Source organism: Bubalus bubalis, chromosome 8 (genome assembly GCF_019923935.1).
Source record: "Bubalus bubalis isolate 160015118507 breed Murrah chromosome 8, NDDB_SH_1, whole genome shotgun sequence".
In the NCBI taxonomy this organism is placed as follows: domain Eukaryota; kingdom Metazoa; phylum Chordata; class Mammalia; order Artiodactyla; family Bovidae; genus Bubalus; species Bubalus bubalis.
The window spans coordinates 82,244,761-82,262,089 of NC_059164.1; the positions used below are offsets into that span (position 1 = coordinate 82,244,761).

At 39.1% G+C, this 17,329-nt stretch overlaps 1 gene segment (V, D, J or C); it reads left to right on the top strand.

Annotated features, from left to right (window-relative positions):
- The first annotated feature begins 69 nt into the window (after positions 1–69).
- Positions 70–17,048, top strand: LOC102396072. The segment is given in 7 exon segments: positions 70–179; positions 4,298–4,380; positions 8,281–8,610; positions 13,167–13,226; positions 13,517–13,564; positions 13,855–13,905; positions 16,906–17,048. Coding segments are annotated over 7 exon segments (825 nt in total).
- Positions 17,049–17,329: the final 281 nt, after the last annotated feature.

The following is a 17,329-nucleotide window of genomic DNA, read 5'->3' on the forward strand; positions in this document are numbered from 1 at the left end:
TCATCCTCAGGGCAGAGGCATTGAGTGCTCACGGGCCTCAGGCCAGGACTGGGTGGATCTGCCACCGACATGGGAATCTCAGGACCTGTCCTGTCTGGATTCTGGCAGCTGGACAGTTCATATGTGCTCAGAGAAGCATTCAGTTGCTTGTGGCTATTTCTTTCTCCTCCTGATCTAAGGTGAGTGGCTTGAGATTACAGAACAGTCTCTAAGAGTTTTCTTTCAACATATCAGAGAAATATATTTCAAGTTTTAGTTTTAGTAAGGAATCTAATCATAAAGCAGATAGAATTCTACAAATTTCTTCCTTTATTCTAGGAAAAATAGTAAGTCGTCATAGGACATATTTTCTCATCTTGCATTGCCCTGGTAAAGAATTACGTTATTCAACAATGGAGACCTTTGTTCACATTTCTCAAGTACACTTGTGTTGGCATATTTGCATTTTCAGTTACTGAAGAGTTTCTTCTTTTCAGAAATACATTCCTAAATTGCTAACAGAGCAGCCCTGGTGTTTGTGGGAACAGAAGGGTCTTTCCTTTGATGTAAACTCTGAGCTGTTTCAACAGAGCTGAACACCTGGAAAAAAAAAAAGTCTTAATTCTTTGAATACTATTCCTGGAAATTTAGAAAGGCCAGTAGTTAACTGTTTGATGCAATGATGTGTTCTTTTCCTGCTTTTACACTTTTCATGTATTATCAGTGTTTTCAATGATTTCTCCTCTGTGGAAAGCAGATATTTGGGTCCATTTATCTGAGGAAAACTAATAAAACATCAAATACCACAAAACCTATGTTCAAGGACTTTCAAAAGAACCCAGAGAATAAAATTGCCAGTACAAAGTTTTCAACTGCTAGTCATGTCATAAAGGTAGGTGAAGGCTGAGATTATTGTAGGAGCTTCAACCAGGGTAATGGCTCAGAATGAAAGAAGATATTTGGAAAAGGAATTAAGCTCATAATAGCTCCCCATGGTAAGTATCTTTTTTCCATTTTTTACCTTGGTCATGAAAGACTAACAGATGCTTTTCATTTTATTTTATTTTATTTTGGGGGCTTGCGGGATCTTAGATCCCTGATCAGAGATCGAACCCAAGCCCATGGTAGTGAAAGTGCGAAATCCTAACCCCTGGATAGCCAAGAAATTTCTGACTGATGGTTTTTAGAGAAAAGCAATTTAGGATTCCTCCTTATCTGACTGCCACATTCTTGGTCTCAGAATACAAACAGCAATTTTTCAGCTACTGGTCTCTGTATATGGAAACTAAACTACTTTGGAAATGGTTTATTTTTCCTGCTTGTAAACAGTTGAAATTTTTCTTCTAGAAAACACACACACACACACGCAGAATAGGATCAGGCTAGATAATAAAATATTCCAAGGACTCAGTTTTATTGTTTCATTTATATTTCAATATTCTTATACCATTATCATGTTGCTTATTATGTTAGTGTAAGTTTTTGGCTCAGGTTCCTTTTCTTGAAGATGGTCTATTAAGTGAGTTACTCTTCTTTTAATTAGCTCTTCTCAAGAGTTTGAGATAAATCTGCTCCATTCTCCTAATAACTTGCAAAACAAATATAGATTTTCACCTCATCCCTAATAGCAGTGCAAAAAGCTTCTACAGTAAATGACTATAGAACTTTGATAAATCTCACTTCTTATTACTCTAGCTTCTTAGAGGTAGGCTGATAGTCTTTAAAACTTGAGCTATTGCATCTCTTTTTTAAATTAATTAATTTTTTTAACTGAAGGATAATTGTTTTACAGAATTTTGTTGTTTTCTGTCAAACCTCAACATGAATCAGCCATAAGTTTCTTGGATATGGACAAGTTTGTCAGCTTGAGTCATTTCAGCTCCAAAGTCCTTGAAAATGGTGTGCATGGTTACATATCATCATTTGCTCTTTCATTCTCTCAGCAAATATTTATTGAATTGTTTCTGTGCTGGATGCTTGAGATAAAAGTGTGAACGTGACAGATAGAACAAGGATAACACTCAAACAAACCATTTCTATTCTAGTGGAAAAGTGTTTGAAATTCTGGCTTAATGGGGACCTATGTTCTATGATCTATGGCTGCAGAGAGGCAGGACACCTTGATGAACTTGTTTCCTTTCTTAATTGATTAAATAGCTGTGTTGTTGTTGAACCATTAAGTCATGTCTGGCTCCTTTGTGACCCCATGAACTGTAGCCCACCAGACTCTTTTGTCCATGGGATTTCCCAGGCAAGAATACTGGAATGGGTTGCCATTTCTTTCTCAAGGGGATCTTCCTGACTCAGGGATTGAACTCATGTTGCCTACATTGGCAGGCAGACTGTTTAACACTCAACCATCAGGGAAGCCCAATGTAATAGTTATTGCTTGTAAGATCTACACCTTTTGTTTGGTGGAAGACTGATGAAATGGCCTCGAAACCATCCCATTAAAGAGAATTTTAATATTAGTCAATATTAGCTATATTTACTGAGGGCCAGGCACCGTGATAAGTATTTAAATGCCTTATCTTTTCCTCAACAGGAATCCTTTCATTCTCATTTCATAGATAAGGAAACTGAGGTTTAGAGAAGTTCATTTAAATGCTGTAAGTCACATGACTAGTTACCACTGGCAAAGTTTGGGATCCAATAGGGATTCCCTTGTGGCTCAGCTGGTAAAGAGTCTGCTTGCAATGCGAGAGACCTGGGTTCGATCCCTGGGTTGGGAAGGTACCCTGGAGAAGGGAAAGGCTACTCACTTGAGTATTCTGGCCTGGAGAATTCCATGGATTGCATAGTCCATAGGGTCGCAAAGAGACATGACTGAATGACTTTCACACTCACACAGAGACTTGTTTATTCTGAAGTAAGTGGACTGGACCATTACATGATATTAGAAACATTGTCATGTTTTTATATCTTGAATATTTACTCTCTGTAGTCTGACCTTCAATTAACTACAGTGTTGTCATAGCACATACTTTGTATTGCTACTCATGTGTGAAAACAATGCTTTTGCTTTTAATCATGGCACTGAGATGACCTCTCTTTATGCCCAAAAGATCATGTAAGTCATATTGAATATGCATTTATTAAATACTCAGAATATGTGTTAGTTCTATCTCAATACAAAAGAAGCAAGTAAGAAAAAGAAATAAGAAAGCAGAAAAAAATGTAGTGGAATACATACTTTTTGTTAACTGATAAACACACCAAATTTTCAAATATGATATGCTTTTCCCTCCACAAAATTAGAAAAGAACTTCAATGCAGCAGTCTTTAGGAGGAAAGTGAAGTAAAAAGTGGACATTGCAAAATAAATAAATAAAAAGGGGACATTGCCTTCAACTTCCATTTTATAAAATGGAAGAAATGGTCTTTAAATAAATACATTCATACTCCCAGTACATCGATGCTATGTCCTCCAACATTTAATGTCATCCACAGATGGTGACCCTTAGCAGGAAGGCAGGTAACATTTTAGTGATCCAAGGAGACAATAGGAGGATTTGAGTACTGGACATCTTTATTTGGACCAGGCCATTTCTCTTAGTCATTCTGTCTTAAGGTTCAGTGCCCAGAGTTGCAAGTTGAACTCTGGGCATAAATTAGGTAGAAGTCAGTTTGAGGCTGAAATTTCAGGTAAAAGCTTGGAATGCCAGTAGATGTGCTGTTAATGGGGGAAAAAAATGCCATTTATTTTGGACAACGCCAGTGAAGAAGTTCCATGTACTGCCTGCTTCAGCCAATGTTCTCTTTGGCTTTCTTAAATGTGGAAATACAGCAAATAAGAATAAACAAATGATTGCATATTAATTGGGTATATGAAAAGCTGTGATGATGGTTTTGAGAGGTCTAGACATATTACAGCATAGAGTAAAGCAAACAAATCATTAGTTGCTACAAATCTAATTGCAAACCCTAGACACTGAATTCCTATCAGGGTATGCAAAATTTGGTCCCATGTTATTAAAATGTCATGTTGGACCACAATTATCAGAAATAAAAATGCTAATAATAATGATAATACAGTAATTTTTATAGTATCTTATCTCCATATTATTTTTATTCAAATCACTCTTTAGTTCTTGTTTTGTTTTGATCTCACTGCAACTGTGATAAGGATGTTCAATTGACTTAACAGTAATAACATCTTTTACAAATAAATGAAGTATCTAAGGGTTTAGCTTATTTGATTTGCTCAGCCCCAGAACTTGTTAGGAGCAAAATGAACTAGGACCTGAATCCTGGTGTCTTGAATTCCAGGCCATCATAATTCCACTAGAATTTGAAGGAATCGGTGAAGCTAAATTAGTCTAAAGTTTTTGATACAGCCTGAATCACTGTGTAATAATTACAAAAAAAACTTCAACGTTGGAACAAAACTTGTTGTCACAGGTAGGTATCAGAGAATGTAATTTTTTCCCAAGGTAATAGAGGGAAAGTGAGGAACAATTAAATGAGAATGAAAGCCACAAAAAATGGGTATGTGGTTGGGGATTAGATTTAGGAGAGATTTTACAAGTTGGAAAAGACTCTGATGCTGGGAGGGATCGGGGGCAGGAGGAGAAGGGGACAACAGAGGATGAGATGGCTGGATGGCATTACTGACTCGATGGACGTGAGTTTGAGTGAACTCTGGGAGTTGGTGATGGACAAGGAGGCCTGGCGTGCTGCGATTCATGGGGTCGCAAAGAGTCGGACACGACTGAGCAACTGATCTGATCTGATCTGATCTGATAGTAAAGAAGCGTGTAGACAACACTGTGCGAATATTGTAATAGGATTTGGCTTTGTATCCATGTGGACTTCAATAAAGGGCCCATGTGGCATTCTTGCCTGGAAAATCCCACAGACAGAGGAGCCTGGAGGGGTACTGTCCATGGAGTCGCAAGAGTGGGACACGACTTAGCAACTAAACAATAATGTATTATATGTAATAGTCATGAAAGTGTTTGGCCCAAGGCTGAAGTTTGTCATTACAGCTAAGTTTTGTGAGTAGACAGGTTTCCTTTTCTGATGCTGAAGATGTATTTTCAAAAACATGGCCTTTCGAGTCAGGCTGACCTGGAGCTTCTGACCCACCACTAACTACTTATGTGAACATGGGGGTGATTCTCTGGCCTCAGTCTCCTAATCCATAAAAATAGGATAACAGTGTATATTCAGCAGGGTAGTAGGAGAATTGAATGAGATAATGTGAATAAAGTACTTAGCACATTGGCTAACACCTCACAGGTGCTGGATAGGTGTTTATTCAAATGTAAAGTGAAAATGGCCTCCAGGAGGGAGACTTTTTTGCAGAACTGTTGACAGCACTGACATTCTCCAGAGAATGCAGCTGTACTTCTGACTCCTCAGATGAAAAGTTATCTTACTGTCCACTCACACACACACAGAATTGAATTCGGGGGGATTTGTCTCTCTTTAGCAGGTTCTTGTCTACTTAGCAAGAAAAATTAGATTAAAATGTATTTTTTTAAATATGTCTTGTTGTTCTATGTGGTTTAAATCTTAATCCTTTAGCTTACTTGGTATCATTTCTAACAACAATATTTATTGGCTCTAAAATATATAGTCAATAAGTTTGGGCTTCATGCTCATATTTATCAGAAAAAAAGTTTTAATTTATAAAGAAAGTGATCAAGAAGTGAAGTCAAATATAGAGGGACATATCATGAATTTGAAACTGCTATTTAAAAATGAAATAGTTCTAATTATCTAATTTATAAAGGAAAAGGGAGAAGAAAAAAAAAGAGAACAGGTAAATGTCAGCATAGTATATGGTTGGAGAAATACACAGTGTCTTGCTATGATAATGAATAAAGTACTACTTGTTCTAAAAGGAAGATGCATAACATTAAAATAAACACATTAAGAGCCAACTATATTTAAAGCATCAGTAAAAAATCAACACCGTGTGTTTACTGATTTAGTAGAAAAATCAGGAGCTTTGCTGCACAGGCAGAAATTCTGAATAATTCTTTTCTTCTCATGTGAGAAGTCCAATTTTTCTTTTCTTAAGATGTTTCCCAATGAGGGGCTTCCCTGGTGGGTCAGTGGTTAAGATTCCACCTTCTAGTGCTGGGGACACAGACTCAATTCCTGGTTGGGATATACACTCTATTCAGTAGGCGGAAAAGAGCAAATAGTGGTGCTCCAAAGCAGTTCAGCAGCCTTATACGGTAGGTTCAAATGAGAGTCAAAATATTGTATATTATTCCTGAATTTAGATGAAATTCCAAAATAAAATGTGCTTTTGGTGAACTTTCTGAATTGAGACAAAATTCTGATAAATGCATTACTTGGTAAGTTTAGTGTAAGAGCATTTCTGAACATAAGGTGTGCTCAGTTGCTTCAGTTATGTCTGACTCATTGTGACCCATGAACTGTTGCCCACCAGGCTCCTCTGTCCATGGGATGCTCCAGGCAATAATACTGGAGTGGGTTGCCACTTTCTCCTCTAGGGGATCTTCCCAACCCAGGAATCTCACCTACTTTTCCTGCATCTGCTGCATTGCAGATGAATTCTTTACCGCTGAGCCACGCGGAAGCTCTTCTGAAAATAATACTTTTTTTAAAAATGGAAGTATAGTTGATTTACTACATTGTGTGAGTTTCAGGTGTACAGCAGAATGATTCATTTATACATGTGTGTGTGTGTGTGTGTGTGTGTGTGCATCTGTGTGTGTATAGTCTTTTTCAGGTTCTTTCTATTATTACAAGGTTATTACAAGATATTGGATATAGTTCCCTGTGCTATATAGTAGGTCCTTATTGTTTTATCTATTTTATATATAGTATTGTGCTATCTGTTAATCCCAAATTAGGAGTTTGGGATTAATTGTACATTTTAAATAGAAGTTTTAGAAATATAGCTATTTTGCTTCCACATTCAAGGCACTGTAAATAATGTACTGCTCTACTAAAAAATCTGGAGTGGTTCAGATATAAAATTGAGAGGTTATATAGAATTAAAAATAAAGAGAATTCCAGCACTTAAGAATTGGGCATGAGACCCACATTTGGAGAGAAAAGTTAACTTCATACATTGTCACATACCTGTGGACACTGAGTCCATTTTAAAAAGCAATTGCATATCACTTTTTAAAAATGATAAACTTCTCTGGGTGTTTATTTTTGTAGGAAATAAAACAAATATGGTGCATCCCAGAATCAGTTAAATGAATGAGTTTCCACCGAGTTTCAGAACATAAGAATGTGTCATTTGGCGAAAGAGAGCATAAGTTAAAATACAAGATAAGATGGGAAAGGAAAGTAGTTTAGAAGGCATCAAAGAGTCTCACAGATAGAGAAACCAACAGAGTTACCTGATCTCCTTCTCCATTCCCATTCCCACAACCCACCCATTTACTCCAAAAGAGGCTCCACTGTGATAGAGCAAAAGAGAATTTTTTTTTTTTTTTTAAATCAGGATTTCCCTGGCAGTCCAGCGGTTGGGACTTCGCACTTCTACTGTAGGAGGCACAGGTTCAATCCATGGTGCAGGAACTAAGATACGGCATGTTGCATAGTATGGTCAAAAAACAAACAAAAAAAATAAGCTGACAAAACAGTAAATGTATTCATGAATTTTGGAAGCCTTGATATGGAGTGTTTACATGGGGTATTTAATAGTCATACACCATCTTTACAAATGGAGAAAAATGAAGGTCAAGGTATAATCTAGCTTTACTACTCAACAGCTGTGACTTTGGGCAAGTTACATGAAGTCTTGAACTTTTCTTTCCATCAAAGATAAGAACAATAATACGCATCTGACAATCTATTGTGGATGAAAGGCCACCATGAGCACTGGTTCAATGATGCCTTTCTTTTACCACTCGCTGTGCTGCTCTCAGTCATTCACTTGTGTCAGACTCTTTGCTACCCCATGGACTGTAGCCTGCCAGGCCCCTCTGTCCATGAAATTTTCCAGGCAAGAGTACTGGAGTGGGTTGCCATTTCCTTCTCCAGGGGATCTTTCCAACCCGGGAACTGAATCCACATCTCTTGTGTCTCCTGCATTGGCAGTGGATTCTTTTCCACTGGGCTACCTGGGAAGCCTTATTACTTGCTGCTGCTGCTGCTGCTAAGTCACTTCAGTCGCGTCTGACTCTGAGCGACCCCATGGACTGTAGCCTACCAGGCTCTTCTGTCCATGGGATTTTCCAGGCAAGAGTACTGGAGTGGGGTGCCATTGCCTTCTCTGTTATTACTTGCTAGGTTTTTCCAAATCTCAAAATGTTAGTGTTGCTCTAATGATTCTTTTTAATTATATTTTATTTCCCCCCACAGATAGAAACCTTGCTACAGACATTTCACCCAAGCCCACTATTTTTCTTCCTTCAATTGCTGAAATCAATCACAGTAAGACTGGAACATACCTTTGTCTTCTGGAGAAATTTTTCCCTGATATTATTAAGGTTTATTGGAAAGAAAAGGATGGCAACAAAGCTCTGCCATCCCAGCAGGGAAATACCATGAAGACTACTGACACATACATGAAGCTCAGCTGGCTGACCGTGACTGAAAACTCCATGGAAAAAGAACATATCTGTGTCGTCCAACATGAGAGAAATATAGGAGGAATTAATCAAGAGATTCTTTTTCCTTCAATAAATGAAGGTATGTGAATAAACATAAAACAGAACCCTGTTTTTCAAATAAAATACACCACTTTTTCTGTTAAGCATTAATGAAAAACAAACAAATGTCTTTATAAAATGATGTTTTATTTAATGGTAGCATAAATGTTCTGCTGTCTCTCCCACAGAATTAAAGTGGGATAGGCTTTGATACCAGAGAAGGCAATGGCACCCCACTCCAGTACTCTTGTCTGGAAAATCCCATGGACGGAGGAGCCTGGTGGGCTGCAGTACATGAGGTTGCTAAGAGTCGGAGACGACTGAGCGACTTCACTTTCACTTTTCTCTTTCATGCATTGGAGAAGGAAATGGCAACCCACTCCAGTGTTCTTGCCTGGAGAATCCCAGGGACGGGGGAGCCTGGTAGGAGGCCATCTATGGGGTCGCACAGAGTCGGACACGACTGAAGCGACTTAGCAGCAGTAGCAGCAGCAGGCTTTGATACATAAATATGAAAAAAAATGTTACTTAACCTTTTCAGATTTGGTTTCATCTTCCAAAATATTAAGATCATAGTAATGTTTCTTAAAGTTGTTGTATGGATTTAAGGAAACAACATCTGTGAAAATATCTAGCAACTTGCTGCTGCTGCTGCTAAGTCGCTTCAGTCATGTCCGACTCTATGCGACCCTATAGACGGCAGCCCACCAGGCTCCCCCATCCCTGGGATTCTCCAGGCAAGAACACTGGAGTGGGTTGCCATTTCCTTCTGCAATGCATGAAAGTGAAAAGTGAAAGTGAAGTTGCTCAGTCGTGTCTGACTCTTAACGACCCCATGGACTGCAAGCCCACCAGGCTCCTCCGCCCATGGGATTTTCCAGGTAAGAGTACTGGAGTGGGGTGCCATTGCCTTCTCCAACTTAGCACATAACAAATCTCCACTGTGGATGACCTTGGCTGATCAGGAAATGAGAACATGTATGCATCTTTTGGGAATGTTCTACTCAGCAAATAAAGTCAGTGTCACTTTAATCCTGCTTTATGCAAGGTACAATTCCACAACAATGAATTATTAAATGATAAAACGGTGTTTGTATGATGGAGGCAGATTGCAGTTCAACAAAATGTAGAATAATTAGACTCCTGGGGTTTTATTATGTTTTTAGGTTTTTGAAATTTGTATTTTACATATCACCATAAGATAAGCTAAAATTTTGTAATTAGAGATGGGGTGAGGCTAAAGTATACAGACTTATTCTCATTCTACATAAAGAATGCATTTCTTGCCATTGGAAAATGCTTCTCACAAACTCTCATTGTAGCCCTAGCATGTGCCAGGCCTAGAGGGAATGTGGATGAACACACTCAGGTGAATTACTCTCCCAGAAGGATGCACTACAGTCAAGAGAATATCAGATCAGATCAGATCAGATCAGTCGCTCAGTTGTGTCTGACTCTTTGCGACCCCATGAATCGCAGCACGCCAGGCCTCCCTGTCCATCACCAACTCCCGGAGTTCACTCAGACTCATGTCCATCGAGTCAGTGATGCCATCCAGCCATCTCATCCTCTGTCGTCCCCTTCTCCTCCTGCCCCCAATCCCTCTCAGCATCAGAGTCTTTTCCAATGAGTCAACTCTTTGCATGAGGTGGCCAAAGTACTGGAGTTTCAGCTTCAGCATCATTCCTTCCAAAGAAATCCCAGGGCTGATCTCCTTCAGAATGGACTGGTTGGATCTCCTTGCAGTCCAAGGGACTCTCAAGAGTCTTCTCCAACACCACCTGTCTCTTAATCACTCAGGGTTACTTGTGATTTGGGCAAGGTGTACCAAAGGAGACCGTGTGATGCAGATGTTGGGCAGAGGGCTGGAAGTGCGTTGGCCCTGGCAGTGATCCTGTAACTCACAGGACTCTGGACTGAGAGTCCTCAGTATTCACCTAGCAGACCAAACGCCCCAGAGTGTCCCTAATTAGGAATCATTGCTGTGCCTTTCCTGTGGTTAGGAAGCCCTTTTTAAGCAGTGGGAACCACGTGCTTAATCAAATGTACATAGACTTTTACTGGGCACAAGTCCAGATTTCTGAAGCAAGCCTATCTCTTCCCTGATCCTCAGTTTGTCCACTGATCAAATTAGGTTTGAACACTTGCCTTGGCTTTGTCCTGGGGCTGCGATGAAGAGCAAATAGAATAGCACCAGAGAAAACGTTCCAAAGCATGACATAGATATATTTATTCTCATATTCATCAAATCTATTTGTATCCTTTCCTAAAACTAATTAAAAGTAAGAATACAAAAACAGCCCTAAATTGTTATTTCTACTCTTTATAAATAGAGAGGAAGCAAATTTGCTAAGTGCCATCTAATGTAACCACAGCTCTGCTTGTCCTACTAGGTTTTAATTTTCTTGTAGTCAGGAAAAAATGAGTCACTGTGACAATGACCATATTGGAGAGAAGCCCCAGTTCATAATGTGTTTTACCTGACACAACTTCTGAAACAATGCTTTGCAAGTAGTTCTAACGGCAGGAAAACTAATGAGGGCATTTCTGCTAACGCAGATTTCTAACGCTGTTTCTTAGAAGCTTTGTGTTTTTGATAAAAGCTAAGAATATAACATGGAAGTACAGACTGATGAAATGATTTTGAAGAGAAATAAAATTAATCTGGTCCTAGTTTTCAACCAGCCTTTACTGAGAAATTGAACTTATCATAAACACATGAAGTTTATTACAAAACTTTGTTTCTTTATTGTTTCTACCTCAATCAATGCATGGTAGTAAGAAATTTGTTTATCTTCTAATAATTTTAAAAATTTATTTATTTTCTATTTTGCTGCACTAGGTCTTCATCGCTATTTTGCTGCACTGGTTCTTCGTTGCTGCACGGGCTTTTCTCTAGTTGCAGTGCGTGGGCTTCTCACTGCAGTGGTTTCTCTTGTTGCAGAGCACGGGCTCTGGGGCTTGTGGGCTTCAGTGGTTGTGGCACATGGGCTCCATAGTTGCAGCTCCCAGGCTCTTGAGTGCAGGCTCAATAGCTGTGGCGCATGGGCTTAGTTGCTCTATGGTATGTGGGATCCTCTTAGATCAGGGATCAAACCCATGCTTCTTGCATTGGCAGGCAGATTCTTTACCACGGAGACACCGGGGAAGCCCCTATTTACCTTTGAATGAATAAAATCATTATAAGGAAAGAAAGGGACTTATTAAAGTCAGTTCTTGAGGATACTTTAACATCAAAACATGACTCTACTTGTATTTTCATTCTTGGGATTTACTCCAAAGCATTCATACCTCAAATCCAAGTTTTAGATTATAGGGAAAAAAATATCTCGTTGAGGGCATAAAAAACATACCAGACTGTATCCATGTGGACATGAACCCATCCAGGAGAAAGGCAATAAACCAAACAACTTCTGTGACTGTTTTCCTCCATCCCACAGTCCATGATCTTTTAAAAAAATTTTGTACTAATATGGTTGTATTTTTCTTTGACATTACTCATGAATAAAATTCTCACTTCAAGTTTTATCAAGACAGATAACTAAAAATGTGATTTGATCTATTTTTTTTACCCCTGGAAAGAAATGCTGAGCTCCTGTAATAAAAAGGTCATTGTTAAGAATAATTAAGATCTCTAGAAGAGAAAATGTTTTTAATGTCCACAATGGTGGAATTCTGTTGTCTTTGCATAGGTTAATTTCTTTTTCTAAGGCTTATTTTTAGAGTACTCTCCACTTGCTCTGTCTCATTTAATCCCCAGCAACCATCCTTTGAATGGTGTCTCTGCCACCACTGGTATCACTGATACGACTCTCCGCCAGTTACCCTCTAATTCTTATTTCCTCCTTTGTAACATAGAATCCTCCAAAACACAAATCACTCCAGTGTCACTGGGGGATTAAAGAAGATAATGCATGTGAAGTGTTAAGCGAGTGCCTGGCCCAGTTACAGTCACTCAGCTATTAACCTTGTTAACATTGCTTTCGTTACGCCCATAAGCCCCACAACTACAGAAAAATCATGTCCATGAGCTAAGGATAGTGAGGACGTGTGTGCTTTGGAAAGCTTCAGGGCTTTCTTTTGCTTGATGGGAAATATGCCTTAGCCTAACTCCTTCAAACGTGGGATTCCCTTGAGGACTCTAGCTTTGAATGACTTTTATTTGGTAGCAATTCTTCATCTTGGCAGTGGGTGCTGAAGTTATGGAGCAGCCACTTTTCCTGATTACTTGTCTTTGCAACAAGTATTTTTCCAACACCTACTTTGTGGTAAGCACAGTGCTAGGAGCTATGAATACAGAAGGAAAATAGGATGCCATTGGGTATTTACCCTCCAGTTATGGTAAAATGTAGCCTTCATGAACTTCAACATTTCCATGTGTAGAAAACTATATGCAAATGAAATCTATGAATTACATGGAATCAGACCAACTAGTTTTGGAACTGTAGGGCTCATATTTTTAATAACTGTCTCTCTCAGCAGATTATCTATATATATACATATATATGTATATATTACAATAACACATGTATAAACACATACAATGTCAAATAATGGGCACAAATAATTGACTAATACTTTTTTCATTTCTTGTAGTTGTCAGCTCAATTGTCCCTACCACTGAGTCTCCCAGTGACTGTTTAAACCATGAAAGCAGTAAGTTTTTGTAGATGATTGCCTTTATGTCCTGCTTTAGTCTTTTATTTCCTTTCTAATCTATTTATCTTTTGAACTTCTCTGGCTAAAAGTACAAAAGACGAATTATCTGGAATTGTGGGGCTTATTGTCATAGTTTTAATGACTATCTCTACTGTCTCACTGTCAGCAGATTATATACATATATATATATTTATATATAACAGACACACACATTTTACATACATATGTACACATTGTAAAATAATGGGCAAGGACAGACGATTAATACTTGCTTCCATTGTTTCTAGAAGTTACCGGTACTGGTTCTAAAAAAGCTTGTCTGAAAGATGAAAGTGGTAAGTTTTTGCTTTTGTTTGCCTTTATGAAATCCTACAGCACTTTTTCCCTCCTGATCAAATTACCTCTTGAACTTCCCTGCTTAATGGTAGGAAAAAGCAACTATTCCTGGAATTGTGGAGTTCATACATTTAATCAGAGTATCTCCCCTATTTGTGCTAGCAAATTTTACCTTATATATACATATATATTAACACACATATACTTAATCATATATGTGCCAATGTCTAATAATAGATAAGAACAATTGACAATACAATTGATTAATACTTGCTCTCTTTTCTTCTAGAAGTCACTGCTGATAATAATTCTACAAAAGTGTGTCTGAAAGATGAAAGCAGTAAGTTTTGCCTTTGTGTCATGTTATAGCACTTTTCCCCTCTAAATAAACTTAACTTTTGTACTTCTTTGGTTTAAGATAGAAAGCCAGAAAGTCTGGATATTGTAGAATGGATGGTATCATATTTTAAGTAATTCCATCATTCCCTAAGAGTCATCTTAGTACAGTAAATGTTGGTTTTGGAGTTTTGAGGATGTAGTGATAGGTTCTGAATTACTTCAACTGTGGGCTTCACTCAGTTGCGTAGCTTTTGTTTGTAGTGACTAGAGAAATGTGATTACAAGTTGCTTCTAGACATTTGAGTTTTAGCCCGTGTTTGCATCTAATACATGAACTGACACTGAGAGCTTGATATACACAAAGTGTATTGCTATATCTTTCACGTATACTCTGTTTTCTCCTCATAACCACTCCTATGAGGTGGTACAATATTTTCCCAACATTTTGCAATCAGGGCAATGTGACAAAATTAGTTCAGTCCTTTGTACAAAGTCACACAGCTAGATCTGGGGATTCAACTTAGTCCATCTGAATCAATGGTTCACACAACTTACTCAGTTCTCTATTCCTCTTCTAAGAGGTAGACATAGAGCAAGACTCCCAAAGCCAAGGTCCTGAGACAGGATGAACCCATGGGCAGGGGTGTTAAGTGCATGGGCTTCCGAATATCACAGTCCCAAATTCTTTTATTATTAGCTTCATGAAAAATGGGTAAATTACTTACATTTCTGAGAAATACTGCCCTCATATGCCAGCTGGAAACAATAGTAGACTGAACTCAGTTACTGGAGATATAAGATCACATATGTGGAGTGTCTCCGATAGGGTATCCATTTAGCTGGCACAGAATCAGTACTAGTTGGTGGCCCCTTCTCCCTTCATGAAGGTTCCAAGTGCATTTAGAATCTCTGGCTCTAGCCCTGCTGATCCCTCCTCCATTCCAAGTACCAGAGGACCCAGAATTCAGCTAATACCTGACCTGACTGAGGGGAGTTAGTTATGAGCAGGTCACCTCCTGAGATCCTTTCCATACCAAATGCTAGTGACTCTGGAGTTCCAACTCTATGAAGATGAAGTGTGGGAAAGAGAAATTTCCACAGGAAGAAACTCAATGAGTAGCCAAGTCAGGCCCATCATTAGTGCTGTTAATTGTTTTTTGACAGCATATATTTCTTGCAAAACTTCAGAGACACATAAGTGCAATTATCCTATAACATCACAGCCATGTTGTTAGACATTCAAGACAGACAGGTGAGTGAGGCATGAGCTCCTGATGTTTCAGGAATTTTGGACTAAAGACCTTCTTCCATTTAATAAAATATCCTCTTTACCAAAACCTTCTGCCCACTACACTATATCACAACCAGATTTCCATGACTTGTATCCTTCTTAGGAACCTCATTTATACACAACATATAATGGCTCAGATCCTCACAAATAAGCAATTCAATTTGATATTTATGCTTAACTTTGATGTCTGGTGTGTCAATTGCACACAGAGTTGCAGGATTACAGAGCAGCTAAAAATGTGTTCTTCAAAGTCATGTTGCTGGGATTGAAATGTGGTTTCTGGTACTTTCTAAATGTGTGACCTCAGGCCAATTATTTTTCTCTGTGCTCAGTTTACTTGTAAAATGTGATTGAAACTAATAATCTCATGCTCTGCTGTGCTTAGTCACTCAGTTATGTTTCAACTCTTTGTGACCCCATGGACTGTAGTCCAACAGGTTCCTCTCTCCATTGGGATTCTCCAGGCAAGAATAGTGGAGTGGGTTGCCATGCCCTCCTCCAGGGGATCTTCCCAACCCAGGGATTGAACCCAGGTTTCCTGCATTGCGGGTGGATTCTTTACCATCTGAGCCATTCAGTTCAGTTCAGTCGCTCAATTGTGTCCGACTCTTTGCGACCCCATGAATTGCAGCATGCCAGGCCTCCCTGTCCATCACCAACTCCCAGAGTTCACTCAGACTCATGTCCATCAAGTCAGTGATGCCATCCAGCCATCTCATCCTCTGTTGTCCCCTTCTCCTCCTGCCCCCAATCCCTCCCAGCACCAGACTCTTTTCCAATGAGTCAACTCTTCGCATGAGGTGGCCAAAATACTAGAGTTTCAGCTTTAGCATCATTCCTTCCAAAGAAATCCCAGGGCTGATATCCTTCAGAATGGACTGGTTGGATCTCCTTGCAGTCCAAGGGACTCTCAAGCGTCTTCTCCAACGCCACAGTTCAAAAGCATCAATTCTTTGGCGCTCAGCCTTCTTCATAGTCCAACTCTCACATCCATACATGACCACTGGAAAAACCATAGCCTTGACTAGACCGACCTTTGTTGGCAAAGTAATGTCTCTGCTTTTAAATATGCTATCTAGGTTGGTCATAACTTTCCTTCCAAGGAGTAAGTGTCTTTTAATTTCATGGCTACAGTCACTATCTGCAGTGAATTTGGAGCCCAAAAAAATAAAGTCTGACACTGTTTCCACTGTTTCCCCATCTATTTCCCATGAAGTGGTGGGACCGGATGCCATGATCTTCATTTTCTGAATAGGGAAGCACAATAATTTCATAGGTTATCTTAAAGCTTAAATAAGAGTGGAATTTTACATGCAAAGCTCTCAAAATAAGTGTTTGATTAGTCATTAATGAATATAACCTGTTATTATTACTCAGCGATGTGGGAGGGGGGCAAAAAATGCTAAATGCTATTTATCACAAATATTTTTCCTTTTGGACTCATTCTTTAAAAACACAACTTTTTTTTTTTTTAATATTTTGGAAGAGTCTAGTGAATTTAGCTGAGGTTGTTGATTGACTTGAATTGCCAACTGGATTCTGAATTGTCCTGGCAGTGGTGTTCATGGTGCTTGTACTTGTTTTCTTTGGCGTTTGGTGGTGCAGGGGTAACACTTCACAGTAGGTCATCAGAAATAATTATGGCCTCCTCCCATTACTGTGTACTGACCTTTCAACAGAACAGGTAACTAATCAAATGATTTCTCCTAGATACCCTGCAGCTGCAGCTCATGAACACCTCTGCCTATTACACCTATCTCCTTCTCCTCCTCACGAGTGTGGTCTACTTTATCATCATCACCTCCTGTGTGTTTCGGAGAACAGGCACCTGCTGTGACGGGAAGAACTTGTGACAGAGGGTCCCTGAAGGAGTCAGCTTTCCTTAATCATCCATTGATACTGAAATTCTCTGCTTGCTTTTTGGATTTGGGTTATCTCAGTGTATATGTGTTTTTTCCCCTATTATGTCATTATTGTGTAACAATTTTTCAAACACTGGGCAAACAGACAGTTCTACCCTGAAACAAGGAATTCTGTTACTACTCAGGGAGCAAGGCCCAGGGCGCGTCCAGGGGAGCCTCTCCCACCACTGTTCCCAACCTCATCAGCTCCTTCCACCCCAAGTCCTTGTGCC